The sequence below is a fragment of the Salmo salar genome, chromosome 07, assembly GCF_965601325.2.
Source record: "Salmo salar chromosome 07, fSalSal1, whole genome shotgun sequence".
Classification (NCBI taxonomy): Eukaryota; Metazoa; Chordata; class Actinopteri; order Salmoniformes; family Salmonidae; genus Salmo; species Salmo salar.
Window position 1 is genome coordinate 42,562,374 of NC_138297.1, and position 17,238 is coordinate 42,579,611.

At 45.8% G+C, this 17,238-nt stretch overlaps 1 protein-coding gene across 14 annotated transcripts in view; it reads right to left on the bottom strand.

Moving 5' to 3' along the window:
- LOC106609224 (non-muscle caldesmon) overlaps positions 1-17,238 on the bottom strand; it is a 55,193-nt gene that overhangs the window by 12,058 nt on the left and 25,897 nt on the right. For 6 of the 14 annotated variants that reach the window (XR_006770636.2, XM_045721947.2, XM_045721948.2 and 3 more), the window contains 9 exons: positions 11,542-11,676; positions 8,206-8,590; positions 8,079-8,108; positions 7,770-7,982; positions 7,021-7,094; positions 6,083-6,347; positions 5,028-5,168; positions 3,010-3,053; positions 2,817-2,892 (listed from right to left, as the gene is read on the bottom strand). Coding sequence is in view for 13 of the 14 variants with exons in the window: in XM_045721947.2 (XP_045577903.2) it covers positions 2,817-2,892; positions 3,010-3,053; positions 5,028-5,168; positions 6,083-6,347; positions 7,021-7,094; positions 7,770-7,982; positions 8,079-8,108; positions 8,206-8,590; positions 11,542-11,676 (1,363 nt within the window). In the remaining variant the exon portion in view is untranslated. Of the gene's footprint in view, positions 1-2,816; positions 2,893-3,009; positions 3,054-5,027; positions 5,169-6,082; positions 6,348-7,020; positions 7,095-7,769; positions 7,983-8,078; positions 8,109-8,205; positions 8,591-11,541; positions 11,677-11,802; positions 12,230-17,238 lie in introns of those variants that run through there. The other 8 variants (XM_045721954.2, XM_045721955.2, XM_045721956.2 and 5 more) reach the window with 4 other exon arrangements.

A 17,238-nucleotide genomic window follows, 5' to 3' on the forward strand; every position in this document is an offset into this window, starting at 1 on the left:
AAAATAGGAAATAAAAGTAACAAATAAAGAGCAGCAGTAAAATAACAGTAGTAAGGCTATATACAGGGGGTACCGGTACAGAGTCAATCAATGTGAGGGGGCACACAGGTAATTGAGGTAATTGAGGGGGCACACAGGTAATTGAGGTAATTGAGGGGGCACACAGGTAATTGAGTCGAGGTAATTGAGGTAATAATAAACAGAGAGTAGCAGCAGAGTGGGGGGGGGGGGGGGGGGACAATGCAAATAGTCTGAGTAGCCATTTGATTAGCTGTTCAGGAGTCTTATGGCTTGGGAGTAGAAGTTGCTAAGAAGCCTTTTGGACCTAGACTTGGCACTCTGGTACCGCTTGCCATGCGTTATTAGAGAGAACAGTCTATGACTGGGGTGGCTGGAGTCTTTGACAATTTTTAGGGCCTTCCTTTGACACTGCCTGGTATAGAGGTCCTAGATGGCAGGAAACTTGGCCCCAGTGACGTACTGGGCCGTACGCACTTATCTCTGTAGTGTCTTGCTGTCGGAAGCCGAGCAGCTGCCATACCAGGCAGTGATGCAACCAGTCAGGATACTCTCGATGGTTCAGCTGTATAACTTTTTGTGGATCTGAGGACCCATTCCAAATCTTTTCAGTCTCCTGAGGGGGAATAGGCTTTGTGTGCCCTCTTCATGACTGTCTTGGTGTGTTTGGGCCATGATAGTTTGTTGGTGATGTAGACACCAAGGAACTTGAAGCTCTCAACCTGCCCCACTACAGCCCCATCAATGAGAATGGGGGCATGCTCGGTCCTCCTTTTCCTGTAGTCCACAATCATCTTATTTGTCTTGATCACATTGAGGGACTGGTTGTTATTCTGGCACCACACGGCCAGGTCTCTGACCTCCTCCCTATAGGCTGTCTCATCGTTGTCGGTGATCAGGCCTACCACTGTTGTGTCATCGGCAAACTTAATGATGGTGTTGGAGTTGTGCCTAGCCATGCAGTCATGAGTGAACAGGGAGTACAGGAGGGGGCTGAGTACGCACCCCTGAGGGGCCCCAGTGTTGAGGATCAGTGTGGCGGATGTGTTATTACCTACCCTTACCAACTGGGGGCGGCCCGTCAGGAAGTCCAGGATCTAGATGCAGAGGGGACTAAACACCTAGTCCCAGGGTCCTTCGCTTAGTGATGAGCCTTGAGGGTACTATGGTGTTGAACGCTGAGCTGTAGTCAATTAATAGCATTCTCACATAGGTGTTCCTTTTGTCTAGGTTGTAAAGGTCAGTGTGGAGTGCAATAGAGATGGTATCATCTGTGGATCTGTTGGGGTGGTATGCAAATTGGAGTGGGTCTAAGGTTTCTGGGATAATGGTGTTGATGTGAGCCATGACCAGCCTTTCAAAGCGCTTCATGGCTACAGACGTGAGTGCTACTGGTCTGTAGTCATTTAGGCAGGTTGCCTTAGTGTTCTTGGGCACAGGGACTATGCTGGTCTGCTTGAAACATGTTGGTATTATAGACTCAGACAGGGAGAGGTTGAAAATGTCAGTGAAGACACTTGCCAGTTGGTCAGCGCATATTTGCAGTACACGTCCTGGTAATCCGTTTGGCCCTGCGGCCTTATGAATGTTGACCTGTTTAAAGGTCTTACTCACATCGGCTACGGAGAGCGTGATCAAACAGATTCTCTCTTGCATGTTTCAGTGTTACTTGTCTTGAAGCGAGCAAAGAAGTAATTTAGCTTGTCTGGTAGGCTCGTGTCACTGGGCAGCTTGCGGCTGTGCTTCCCTTTGTAATCTGTAATAGTTTGCAAGCCCTCCCACATCCGATGAGCGTCAGAGCCGGTGCAGTAAGATTCAATCTTAGTCCCATATTGATGCTTTGCCTGTTTAATGGTTTGTCGGAGGGCATAGCGGGATTTCTTATAAACTTCCGGGTTAGAGTCCCACTCCTTGAAAGTGGCAGCTCTACCCTTAAGCTCAGTGCGGATGTTGCCTGTAATCCATGGCTTCTGGTTGGGGTATGTACGTACAGTCACTGTGGGGATGACATCATACACTTATTGATGAAGCCAGTGACTGATGTGATGTACTCCTCAATGCCATCGGAAGAATCCCAGAACATATTCCAGCCTGTGCTAGCAAAACAGTCCTGTAGCTTAGCATCTGCTTCATCTGACCACTTTTTTATTGACCGAGTCACTGGTGCTTCCTGCTTTAGTATTTACTTGTAAGCAGGAATCAGGAGGATAGAATTATGGTCAAATTTGCCAAATAGATGGCGAGGGAGAGCTTTGTACGCATCTCTGTGTATGGAGTAAAGGTGGTCTCGAGTTTTTTCCCCTCTGGTTGCACATTTAACATGCTGGTAGAAATGAGGTAAAATGGATTTAAGTTTCCCTGCATTAAAGTCCCTGGCCACTAGGAGCGGCACCTCTGGATGAGCGTTTTCCTGTTTGCTTATGGGCTTATACAGCTCATTGAGTGCGGTCTTAGTGCCAGCATCGGTTTGTGGTGGTAAATAGACGGCTACGAAGAATATAGATGAAAAATCTCTTGGCTTATAAATCAAAATGAATGTAGTATAGTATCATTACCATTATCTAAAGCATGTACTGTAGCTTTTAGATTAAGAGCAGTATTGAAATATAGTGTATGTTCTAGATATGATAATCAACAATGGTAAGAATTATACAATCCCAGTCAACACAAGATGTCTTTTCAAAGTTTTTTCAACAAAAAAAATATCATTTTCCTACAACTTTTCAACATTTTGTTCTCATAGGGCTCATTGGTAACAGTACTAGTCAGGTGATTTGTGTTGATGTGTAACCTCTGACCTGGGCAACAGAGGTGTACTGCTCCAGTCTGTTGTCAATCTTAGAGACGACAGGAGAGTGAGTTGTCTTCACCGTGCTGGTCAGAACATATAACAACAGAATTAGCCAAAGGGTCATTTTATTACTGAACTGTGTGACTTCACACTGAGAGCACCAGTTGTGATTCAAACAATTAATGGAAACGACCGCTCACCTTTTCTGTGCCGACTTGCTCAGAAACTCTGCCCTTTCACCAATCTGTAGAGAGATCAGTGAATTATGCATCAACCATTTATTAGGCAGTAGCCACACACACACACACACACACACACACACACACACACACACACACACACACACACACACACACACACACACACAAAAAAACAACCCCTACCAAATACACACAGCACTCCCACATCACACACACCATCCAAACCCAACAGCACCCTCTACTCCTTTCTCCTGTTCTACCTTTCCCTCTTTTTTTACCAGACCCATTACATCCTTGTTTAGACTGGGCTTTTCCTAGCCCAGCAAGACACAATGTGACTGACTGTTCTGTTCTCCACAGCACTAGGTACAGCTACTGTCACCCAGCCAGGAAAAGCAGAGCAGAGAGCAGAGCAGAGAGCAGAGCAGAGAGCAGAGCAGCACAGGCCTTTTTCAGGCCCTGCACTGTGGGAACCTCGCTCCGACTGCTATTTATGATATATGACAACAGGGCTAAAATGGGGGGGGGGGGGCGATCCTGAAAAGAAAAAAAAAAACAACCGTCCATCCCCGCTCCCTCTAAAAAATTAAATAAAAAAGGACCCTGCTTGGTCTCTAGCTCGGCTCTGCTACCGAAATGTGGGTGTTCCTAAAATACTCCTCTTGACAGGAAATACCCTATTCTCAAGCTGCAGCAGCACCATTCCAAAGCGGGTACACTAATCCTATTAACCTAATCGGTTTCCTGCATCCTCCGAGTCTGACGTTTTTTGAAGGGAGCAGCTCTCTTTATTTAGCTAACTGTGTTTACTCCCATTTGCAGCTTCTGGAACGTTGTATCCTGATGTAACTACTCTGGAATAGTGCAAGAGGATCTGAGTATGTTCTCATGTGTTTACGTTACACTGGAACTACCTGACATTTGGGCAGAATTACGGTATCGTGACTTGAACTACAGGAACAACACACAGGAGGAATCAACGAAAAGACATAAAACTACTGTTAAAACGGCTAGTGTGTAAGTCTGAATCAGACAAAAAGGTACACAACTCACTCCACTGCAAAACAACAATGTTAGCACAGACGCTGGAACGAGTATAACCTCACAATAATGCATCACACACGCATTAGCTATGAGTAGAACAACGTTGCCCATAGACACTGATCTAGGGTCTGGTTTACGTTCCTCCCTCCTAATGGTTCAGGTTAAGATATGGGGAAGGGTAATCTGATCCTAGATCTGTAACCTATGGGCAACTTCTACCATCAGCTGTACCTACAGTGAACATGATGACAAAGTAAAGCTGCGGAGAGGAATGGAAGGATGTTAACATTTACCAACAGACCAGACCACAAACAACAACAAATGGAATTAGATTATTACCTTAAAAAAAAAAAAAAAAAAAACACTAACACACAAAGTAAGACTATTTCAGGGCAGGTTTCAGTGTGCCCAGCCTGTGAGATGAATATTTTCTAAACTTAAGTAATTAGATTTTCTCCACTGGCAGAAAAGTGAAAACCCCCATGGACATTCACTGCATGGGAGTTCATTTCAGCAACGCTGGAGCGTTTATTCACATAAGTTGATTGAACACACTACTCCATGACAAATATTATCTTTAAAGTGATAAGTTGTGGAGTTTCCAGTTTCCATGCCTTTAACGCAGTAGCAAGACAACAGACAAACCCACACAGACAGAAGACAACAGAACAGAGACACTTATTGTCAACAACAATGACGCCATAACGTTCCCAGTAAAACGGTCCTGTTACCTACAATGAGGTGAATTAGGATAAGGTAGAGATTATGCCATGAAAAAGACTAAGAAGTACAAGCTACTATATGGGAGCCAACTGTTACATCTGGAGTAGCTTTTGGATCCCTGCAGTGTACTTGCTAGATTTATGAAAGGGCTGAATAGGTTAAAGCTATGTGATAGTATTCGAACCTGGTCATAGACAGACATCGTAGATGGAGGTGACTGAGAGGTCAAAGGTCAAAAGTTGTCGACTGACCTTGAGGGAGGATCCTCTGGGACTGAAGCATTTGAAGGGTTTGGCCTCTGCGTCGACAGTCTCCACCCCCATCTGCTGTCTCTTCTCGGCCGCCTCCGCCCTCCTCCGCTCTATCTCCTCCTTCATCCTCCTCTTCTCCTCCTGAGAGATGCGGAACACAGCAGAACTCTCAGTTATTAAACGGTCACACACGCACGACCAAGAATGTACGCACGCAAACAATAACTAAGCACGGGCATACTCCTCTAAGTTGAACGCACCACTCCTCTAGTGAAAATACTTCTTTACAGTTTATTTTACTCTATTACAGTCTGTTCTTATTGGTACTGTACAGTAGGTGCAGTAGGTAACACTATTTATATTGATGTCCAGGCTTCTATTTGATGTCCACTTATATCCAGGCTTCTATTTGATGTTCACCTATATCCAGGCTTCTCCCACCCTGACACAAAACTCTCTTATGCACCACAACATGAGACGACCCCATGTTCAAAGCCAAGCACAGCGCAGAGACCTGTCGGGAAATGACAGAAGTTGTGTCTGAAACGGCATCCTATTCCCTATATAGTGCACTACTTTTGACCAGAGCCGTATCCGCAGAGCCCTGATCAAAATTAGTCCACTTTATACGGTGCCATTTGAGATGGAACCAGAAAATCCTGTCAGCATAAGACAGAGTACAGTACAGTAGACTAGGTGATTGGACGGCGAATGGCGCGGCGTCAAGTGCAAGTATGTACACGCAAATTATGGACTGACTATCATAGCTTAGATATGTGAAGGTGAGGTCATATAGCAGGGGAAGAAGAATGATGGCCTATAAAGGAATTATTATTGGGATTCAAATAGGAGTGCGCCGATAAGGATGCAGTATAGTAAGATCATGTCATGGTGAAGCAGGCAGGAATATGACGTATAGCTGTTATCTTCAACAGGTGTTATGACTAAATCAAGTGTAGTCTTGAGATGAGGAGAAGAAGGGAGGGAGAGAGACGAAGGGAGAGAGAGAGAGAGAGAGAGTGCAGAAGAGTGGCAGAGAGAGAGAGAACCCCTACCTCCTCTCTGGCCTTCTTCTCGGCCTCCTCCTGTTTCTTCTGTCTCTCCTCCTCTTCTATGATCTTCCTCCTCTCCTCCCTCTTCTTCTTCAGCTCCTCCAGCTCCTGCTCAGCCTCCTGCTGCTTCTGTCTCATCCTCTCGAACTCCTCGCTCTCCGCGTCGTCACGGCGGCGCTTCAGCTCCTGCAGCTTAAGCTCCGCCTCCAGGCGCGCCGTGTCGTCCTGCTCCTCCGCCCCCGCCTCCGGGGAACGCACGCTGCCGTGGCTATGGGACACGCACAGGAAGACAGGTTAATGTCGTCACACGGGTAGAAAGACAGCCACACACACAAGCCTACACATGCACACGTACACAGACACACTAAGACTCAGTCTGGCGCTGTCTAAGGTAACAGTGTGTCTAAGGTTTCACTCCAGTGCTTCCCTCTGGGGAGCTAGGATTACATGACCCGTGTCAAATACAGCAGTTCTGCTCTAGAAACCAATTATGCTAAACAACAGTGTGTTTGTGTGCGCTGGGATAAATATGCCTTTCAATTACATTACAGACACCTTGGGCAATACTCTCCCACCCCCCAGGTTTTGAATCATGACCAAAGAATATATATATATTTTTTAAACTTTTATTTAACTAGGCAAGTCAGTTAAGAAAAAAATTCTTATTTACAATGACGGCCTACACCAGCCAAACCTGGACGACGCTGGGACATATGTGCACCGCCCTATGGGACTCCCAATCACGGCCGGTTGTGATACAGCCTGGATTTCAACCAGGGAGTCTGTAGCGACGCCTCTAGCGCTGAGATGCAGTGCCTTAGACCGCTGAGCCACTCAGGAGCCCGAATGCTAAGACCACAGAATGCGTGTGTGTTTGTATGTGTGTGTATGTGTTGCGTGTAGCATTATACCATTAGCGCACATAAGTCTCTGGCTCCTACCTCAGGGTCCTTTCTGTTTTTTTGTGTTTTTGAGGAGTTTCCTCGTGCAGACCTCCATTCTGCTTTTCATTCACCTGCAGGCACAGAACACACGCTGAGCACACTGAACTCTGGGAATGAAGGAATGCTTGTGTCTGTGCGTGGGTGCTTCTATGTGACATCACACCATTCCAACCAGACCAGTGACTCCACTCTGTGACCCTGGCTTTGTCCAAAACGACACCCTATTCCCCACTGGACTACTTTTGGCACAAGTCTTCAAAGTAGTGCACTATATAGGGAATAGGGTGTCATTTGGGGACACACATCTGAAAGCAAAACGGGGTGGCAGAAAGTGAGTAAACATGACAACAGATGCAAAACACAGGTTTCACACACAACCTCTTCCCCACAGAGGCAAACATGCAGCTGAACACACAGTGACCGTATTGTGACCACTCCGTGGAGGGCATGGCATTAAACCACGTTAAAGATAACCACATGACCATGACCTCAACCGCACCTTATAAGATGTAGCTCTATTACCGTGGATGCAAAACCACACTGTGACCACAGTTAGCGTCTGGAGAACTTCAATGTCTGGGAAATATTCATTTAGGCTACACCGCTACTCTGCTCCATTGACAAAGACACTATGCATTGTCTTTAGAGTTATTATACACTACGATTTCTGAGAATTATTTCGGAGACATTTGAGTTATCCAGAGATGTCCATGCTCCCATTTCACACCTCTATGTTAAAGTCTTACCACATCCAAGCCGTTTTGGATGGTTGACATCACACAGTCTTCCTCAGTCTCATTGTTCAGTGTCACTGTTGTGCCCTCTACCTCTAACTGATCTGGTTCCTCTACCTCTTCTTCTACCTTATCACTTAATTCAGCATCTTCTTCAACCTCTACCTCTGAATTGACTGATTCCTCAACCTCATTTAAAACCACTGCTGGTTCTTCTGTATCTTCCTATGAGAAGGAATGGGAGTGTCATGTTTGATCAAAATCAGATAAATAATCAGCAAACTCCAACCACCATTCCAATCAATATATCCATGATCATACCTCGTTTCTAGTTTTTTCCTCAATGGATACCTATGGATAAATAAGGTACATTTTATGAATGAAAAAATGCTGTTGGAAAATAAATTGAAAATGGACAGATATGTCCATAAAAGAAGAATAGACTGACCTGTTCTCTCATATAGGACCGTCTCGGTTTCTCCTCCTCCACCGCCTCTTCCTCCACTTCTCCCTCTCCCTGCTCAGCCTCTTCCTCCTCCTCCGGAGCGGCCTCCCCCTCCTCCTCCTTTCGGCAGTTCCGCTCTTCCGCCTCTTCTTCGTTGTCCTGGTAACGGCCCCTGCGGTCGACGGACCTCTCCTCCACAGTATTCTCCCCGCTGCCGTGGTTACCGTCATTGCCGGGGTTCTGATCCTTCTCTCGCTCCAGAGCTTCCATCAATCTTTTCTGCCTGCGCTCCTCTCGTTTGGCCATGCGCTCCAGCAGGGCCTGCTCATCATCGTCTCCTCCACCCGAGGAGGTCATAGAGGACGACACAGACACAGTCTCTGTCACGCTGAGAGAGAGAGAGAGAGAGAGAGAGAGAGAGAGAGAGAGAGAGAGAGAGAGAGAGAGAGATGCCACAGTCAATCACACAGGCAATCACTACCACACAGAGGAACAAAAACAGTAACCACTGAATTCGCTATGTGGTCACTGCTTCTGAAGTTAAACTACCACCACTCTGCTGGACATTCCCCAATATCTGGACACCACGAATATGGATTTCTCTTCGGCTCATATGGACATCAACAACGGTGGAAATAGCATTTCAGCTCCATTTCCAGTTCACACGTCTAATCAGTTTACCTCACCGAATCTTCTGGCTTCCTAGCTTGAGGTTGTTCTTTTATCCACAGGTTAGGTCCAACAGCGTAACTTAGTCCTACACGAAAGTTCATGGCTGCTTTTCTCTCCCAGAAACGTATCCAGTCCACATTGCACTGGCGACTAGCTACCTCCTTTGCCCAGCCTCATAGCAAGCTGACAGGGCATCCATACAATACCGTACGTGGGTCTGCATCCAACCCTCCAACCACCTCACACATACCGACAGAGTTTAATACAGGCTGACGACACCGTTTGGCAAATGTTAGCACAGAACCAAACACAATCAACAACGGGTCGGGTTACGCCCGATCACAGGTCGAGACAATCCCGGACTTGTTCAATAACCACAGGATATGGCTGTGACCTCACAGAAAGAAACCATTCTCCACTACAACAGTGCTTCTGTACTGGTGGATGTCAGAGCAGCCCACTACTTCCAGTGTCAACTGCTGTACTGACATGGACATGGTATGGGGCGGACAGTAGGGTGAGCTATTTATGACTGATTGGTAGACAAAAGAAGAGGGTCTCTGTTTAAATTATGTAAGTCTATGTCTGCGATAATCTACTGTAAGACTCGTGCTTCTTCAACACTTTAGAAAGGGTACTAGCCTAGAGTATGATAGGGACCCACAGGGCACCTATTCCATTGAGAGAGTATACTAGAAAAAAGAACACAAGAGGATAGGAAAGGATAGGACAGCTGACAGGAAACCTGGAGCTTCCGTGGACTTCCTCCAGGGATGGCCTGAGCTGCATTCTAACAGCGGATGAGATCAGGGTTACACACCAAGGATTGTTATAGCTTCGTTATTAGATTTAAGATTTTTATTTGAAATTCAGTTTAGTTGTTTCAGTAAGTTTTCAGATCCACTCTACTCGTTTTTATTTCGTTCAAATTTGATAAAAACATTTTTATTTCGTTTTTCATGTCATTTCTTTTCAGTTTTAGTTTAAGGGACAGAAAGAGGAGCCATTTATGTGTTTAGTGTGTGTTTTATGGGATGTCAGTTCTTGCCACTGTGGTGCAATAATGCATAAGGGGATGGGTCAGGTCATAGGTTAGATGTAAAGGTAGACTCAGCGAGATGACGTAGATGCACAAAGTAAACAGTGGCAGTGGGTCAATTTACGCAACAACCAGGAACGATGAAGTGCAAGATTCTGGCCCGTAGCTACCACATTGAAGCAGCGTGAAGTGTACCCATGCACATGTGCAGATACTCTGTGTGACCCTGTAAGAGCAAAGTCTTGCATCGTGCTCGTCTCAAATGACTCGCTCGAGCAGATCACTTTTGTCAAATCTTTCAACGTGTGTTGCATTCTGGGGATAAAAATGGTCCAACTTAGGGCCCCCTGAGTGGCGCAGTGGTCTAAGGAACTGCAGTGCTAGAAGCGTTACTACAGACCCAGGTTCACTGTGGCCGGGTGTCCCATAGGACGGCGCACAATTGGCCCAGCGTCATCCGGGTTAGGGGAGGGTTTGGCCGATGGGGCTTTACTTGGCTCATCGCGCTCTAGCGACTCCTTGTGGCGGGCTGGGTGCCTGCAGGGTGACCCCAGTCGCCAGTTGAACGGTGTTTCCTCCGACACATTGGTGTGGCTGGCTTCCGGGTTAAGCTGGCGGGTGTTAAGGAGCGCTGTTAGGGGGGTCATGTTTCGGAAGACGCACGAGTCCACCTTCGCCTCTCCCGAGCCCATTGGGGAGTTGCAGCGATGAGAAAAGATTGAAAATTGGGGAGAAAAAGTGGGTAAAATGCAAAAACATTTCTAAATGCATAAATAAACGGTTCAACTTCCGCCTACATCTTGACTGCATGTGATCAAAGGTCATGATGTTTCTGCAGTTGCTTCTCACCGACTTCATCCTGCAGCCATCGTCTGCATTGTGGGAGGCTCTATTGTCAACCAATCATTAGGCTGTTTTTGTTTGACCCACGCAAACATGACTGAAACAGGGACCAATTTGCCGTGATTTATGTACAGTTGATATATACAAATACATGTGATATTTGAGGGTCTCTCTCCATTATTGACTGTACTAAGTGTACACACATTATATTATATTAGGATTTTATTTGTTTGGTGTGTGATATTGGGGATTAGGTACATGTTTATTTCGGCATTGTAAAGAAAGCCTTTTATAAACAATGGCAACACTGCCATGTTGATCTGAGCCTTGCTGTTAGAAAACCACATTAGTGTCCGACTTTCGGCTGTCGCAGATGCAACTCCCCCGACTTCCCTCCTTGACTTTCGTCTACTGTCGCTTTAGCCTTACCAGTCAAACGCGACAAATATCTGCTGTGCTGCTCTTGGCAAAGTCATCTTGCCTGCCAAAAAACTACAACTGAACATTTGATTTGATTACTTTTGGAGTCAAAGATAATAGTTTCCGTTAGTCAGTATAGTTTTTCAAACAGATGTATTAATTATTTTATTTCAGTTTACTAAATTGATTCGTTTTCGTTTCAGTTTGACTTTCAGTTAACTATAACAACCTTGTTACACACACATCCATTATTATAGGGGAAACTGGGTTCAAACCACAATCTCCTTCGCACCACAATACTGTTAGCCCCTGAGCTAAAGCCTAGACATTGTGTTTGGGAGCTAACACAAGTCTTCAGGTCTTACCTATGGCTGTTGGTCATCACCACGCTGTCACTGGGCTCCTCGCCTCCCATCCCTCTCATCCTCTCCTGACGCGCCCTGCGTCTACGCTCCCTTGCAGCCTCCTCCTCATCCTCATTACTACCCTGGAAGGCCATCCTGAGGCAGGGAGAAAGAGAGAGGAGAGAGAGTCAAGTAAGTCATTGTTCTCCAGATAATTCTCCAGTTATTTACAGTGCAATACAAAAGACTCACGGTGTCTTTTACTTGACTCACTGTACTCACATTCTACCCTGCTCTGCTCTGCTGAGCTCAGGCCACTGGTGCTGCTGCTGAGGTTTCACTTTTCACAGCCTGATGAAAACAGTGTCTGGAGATGTGGCTTGGCCAGCGATGAGAGGAGAGGACCCCGACTGTAACATGGCCGCTGGCCTACGCCTGCCTCAGCCCAGGCTCGGCCCATTGGAGGGGTGGAGTGGTGGGGAGCTGTAGTGTGTGAAGGGCTGTAGCGTGTACAGTGTCTGTGTGTGTATAGTGTGTGCACGTGTGTACAGTATGTGAGTGTGTTTTGCCTGTACTATGCTGGCCAGCCGAGAACTACACTAAGGCCAGATCACTGATCTCAACGCCCTGCAGTCTGACAGTCCGACAGGAAAGTCTCTAGCCCACAGATAGGTACCAGTCCATTCTATTTAGATTAATCTTCAATTTCATGAAACATTGGGAAAGCCTCTCCCATTAAAGGACTGAATCAACTTCTTATCTTCCCCGCCTCTGGTTTTTTTTTGTTGTGAGAAGAGCTCCATTCTGTCTGCCTCTGTGTGATCTTCAAAGTCAGTGTCAGGCATCGGCTAAGCTAAGCAAACATCATATGGCCGCTTGGCAGTGCGTACTGCATGTTACTGAAGCATGTGCAGTTAACATGCTAAGCAGAGTGGTTTTATGGGAGACTTTACAGCTCGCGAACAGCAGGCTCTCCTGCTGGGTAAGCTGACTGAGGAATGTTGTTATAATTGAACACAGAACTCTGCTCACGCCCAAACCAAACCTGGGGGGACAGTGACATCATGATACTGTATTCTCTCTCTCTCCATTTCATATATATATATATATATATATATATATATATATATATATATATATATATATATATATATATATATATATATATATATATATACACACACACACACACACACACACACACACAGGGTGTTTCTCAATATGCATACTACCATGCTCCATGCTTCATGCTCCGAGTTCGCTCTCTTTAGTACGTTCTTGGGAGGAAAACCAATGATAACGTAATTTTGAGAAGCACTGTGCACTCTCCCAATACTGCATTACCTTTGACCAATACAGACAAAACAAGATATCATTTGTCAAGATAATCCATCCACCTGACAGGTGTGGCATATCAAGAAGCTGATTAAATAGCATGATGATTATACAGGTGCCACTTGTGCTGGGGACAATAAAAGGCCACTCTAAAATGTGCAGTTTTGTCACACAACACAATCTTTAATAAAAGGCCCTTTGTGGGGAAAAACTCATTCTGATTGGCTGGTGATGGCTCCACACTGGGTGGTTGAGTCACTCTTTGCTACTTTGTTTTACAAACTGCACTTGGGGATATAGCCAGTCATCTATGTGCAAATGTTAAAGATGAAGAGCAATATAGACTGTTAGATTAGAGATTCTAGTCTGATGGGATTGTAAATGTGTATCAAATTGTAGAGAGGCGCATACCTTTAGCATACACACACCACCTCTCTCCCTGGCACTCAAACTTACATACACTCCCATGCACTGTAAGTGAGAGTGACCGAAGGAGAGAAAGAGAGTGTGGGTGTCACTTCAGTTTATAACCCAATCCGTCATTGTTTTCAAGAAATGGGTCTTCGTTTTTTTTACGTGGCTGCGTCATCTTACATCAACAATCCTGGGAATATTTCGGCTGAAGCTCGCATCAAAACGTGTACAAACAAAGTACGCATCTGAGAATTGCCCTCCGCGCTCATACTCTGACTGCCTCAGTTTGCGGACTTGTAGCACGGTAGTATGTATATTGAGAAACTCACACACTCTCTTTCACTAGAAGCTCTATTCTAACAGTCTAGTTCGCTCGTCATCCTTAACATTATGCACATATATGACTGGCTATATCACCAAGTGCAGTTTGTAGAAAACAGAGTAGCAAAGACTGACTCAACCTCTGGAGAATAGTATAGTCCCAGAAACAGCCTAAATGTCATGGGAAACTGAGACAACAGCGTCTAAAAATGGATCCGACCAGTCCTTAGTGGCACAGCGCAGTTAGAATCACAGTATCTCAGGGTTGACGATGCTTTATGAAAGTCCGACAAAACTCTTAACAGCTTCGTTAGCATTCTTGTCAATCAAACGCTTGGCGCTCTAGACTGTTGCGCCAATGAAGGCCCCAATGCAATATCCTCATTCCTTATAGACCACCTACCGCTTCAGTACGCCCTCTCCTCCCATCAGAGAGAGAATAGAGGGAGAGGTCTTATCCTATATTCAAGATAATACATCTTCCTATACAGTAGGAGCCTGAGAGTCCAGCCACAGCAATCACATTCATGTAGGTCTCTCTCTCCCTCTCTCTCCCTCGCTCGGGCCATTATTGAGGGTGGCCTTACTCGAGGAGTGCTTACAGTATAACTACGTTGACTGACAGTTAATAAAGTGCATTGCAAACTTTGGCTAGACAGCTTCCCTTGCAATGACATGTAAAACTTATGTCGGCCATTACATGAAGATGTTTTCCTTGTGGAGTAAATTCTGCAGCTGGAGGGTGAAGGTAATCGTTTTATTGCAAGTGTGTGGAATTTAACAGTAAACACTTCTGCATTTGTTTTAAAATCTAACAGAATTTGTTGCTGTTGTCCGTTTTTACAATGTGTACAATAAAGTTGATTTAAGCCTAATGTTGCATTCAGTTCCTGACTACTTGAGTAAGTACAACATGTCCAGTCACACTAGGCCCAGTCACCAAACACATTAGGGGAAAATATTTCCAAATATTTTCTTTACGGCAAAATATCTCAGCAATGTCTGTGGAAACAACTTCGGGAAAGCCCATGAGAAAATACTTCTTCACCTCCACTGGACTAAAACGGAGAGAGTGAGAGTGAAAGAGAGAGAGAGAGCACACAGGGAGGGGGGGGGGGCGTGATTTACTGCCAGAACGGCTGGCCTATTCCCACGCTTCGCCCTGTCCTTCACTTTCTCCTCTAGGCCCAGAGAGAGAGAGCGAGAGAGAGCAACGCCATAGCCCCTATCCTGAAGTCTACAGACATTCTAGAGACCTCTATCTTGTTATCAGTGCTCCATAGACCTACATACCTTTTATCTGCTCATCACCCACCTCTATAGCTGCTGCCCCTATTTCTGAGCACCTGAGTAAGGACAAGTACAGCGCTTCCCATGGTGAGATTCCTGCTTGGGGCGTGGGTTCCTTTTGAGTTACAGCTTGACATTATGGGTCATGTCAAGACACAGTCGTTCGGTTTATATACATTGTGGGGCAAAAAAAAAAAAAATCCCCCAAAAATGGAGTGGGTGGAGCACCAAAATGAGAGGGAACCAGACTGCTCCAACTGTACTGTAGTCCACCCCAAACATTCAGAGCTGGGCAGAGGCCCTAACAGATACAGACACAACAGATACAGAGTTTATGGTGCAGGCCGCCGGTTGGGGAGGGCATGTTTGGAACGGTCCATTCACTGAGGATGGGTGTTATTTCCTGACCTCTTCCTGGCCTCCCTGGAGATCTGGCCTGCACACAGATGTGGAGGAGATGGGGGCAAAATGGTAGCTTCGCTTCTCAAAGGGCAGCAAACAAACACTGGCCTGCACAGAACTGTTTTGCATGTTGCCTAGGCTATGACATATGGTATAAATGAAGTAAACCGCATTGGGCTCTGTCACCAGAAAAAAAAGGCGTGTGACATGACAGAACACAGGACAGGGTTATAAGGTTTGGGAACATTCCAACAGAATATCATTTTTTAAAGGGGACAAATAAAAACAGCACTCAAATCATTCCAGTGTGTGTGTGTGTGTGTCTGCGTTACATTGTCATAGCAAAGCCCTGGTCAGTCACAGAGGACAGAGGACAGTATGTGAACTCCACTGTGCAGGCCACCAACCAGACAGCTTGAGATCCCAGCTGTATCATTGTATGTCATTTGTCACAGAGCGCAGTACAAAAGGCCCAGTCAGGCAACCTCTGGGGCCACAGTGACCAGAAAAACAAACACTGGTTTCTATACCACATTCTTTAGGGGAGCAGTGTGGATGCCTTTACATTCATTTGACTGATTAATTCCATCAAACTTTCATTCCAGTATGTACAGAGTAATAAACACACCCAGCAGAACTACACAGTAGATAGTGAAGCGGAGTCCACCTTGGCCTGGTAGTATCTGGCCTGCTGGTGATTAGGGCTGGAGCTTCACCTCTCCGTCAACAAGACAGATTGTTCTGTTCTAGACTGGGTCTGACACAATGCAGAACCACGAGTGCTGGGGAACTCCTTGGCCGCGCACACACACACACACACACACACACACACACACACACACACACACACACACACACACACACACACACACACACACACACACACACACACACACACACACACACACACACACACACACACACACACACACACACACACACACACACACACACACACACACACACACAGAGAGAGCAGACAAGAATCTTGGCTGACTGGGCTAAAGGAGGCGAATGGAGCTTGTCAAGCCTTCACCACCTGATGACGGTCCAATCTGGCTGAACCCCTCCAGGACTTTCAGACCTCCAGATTGCATGTACACGGGCTATACAGTAACCCAAGCATGCATGCATACCAGTGGAGGCTGCTGAGGGGAGGACGGCTCATAATAATGGCTGGAACGGAGCAAATGGAATTTCATCAAACACCTGGAGACCATGTGTTGGAGACCATTCTACTCATTCCGCTCCAGCCATTACCACGAGCCCGTCCTCACCAATTAAGGTGCCACCTGTGATGCACGCGCACACACACACACACACACACACACACACACACACACGTTAGCCCAGCCATGTAGTCCTCCTCCAGGGCCTAGCGACTAGGAAACAGCTCCTTGTGATCTCTACTAGTAAACACTTATAATGTAAAAGTTTTTGGCAGCCCTGACTGCAGATCTTATTGTATAGACTGGAATGCTCTCACTCCTCTGTGTGTGTGTGTGTGTGTGTGTGTGTGTGTGTGTGTGTGTGTGTGTGTGTGTGCATATCTGTTTTCTTTTTACATCATATTTGGTGATGGTTGACTGGATTGGTCCAACAAGACAACATGTGTTTTTGACTTGTTAGATAAGGAGAGACATGGAAATATTGTTCAGACTTGTTCAGTAGCTCTGGTCTGCAGAGAGCTCTTATCATATCTTCAGCAAATGTCACTGCCATATTGCTCAGTAAGGGATTGGACCTCCAGAGATACACATTTGCATATCCTATTGCCCATGATGCATTTTCATGTTTTATGATGTGTGTGGCCAGGTTAAATGACTATTGTTTGTAAGTATAATCGGGATAATAATCGGGCTAGTAACCAAAAGGTTGCAAGTTCGAATCCCCGAGCTGACAAGGTACAAATCTGTCGTTCTGCCACTGAACAAGGCAGTTAACCCACTGTTCCTA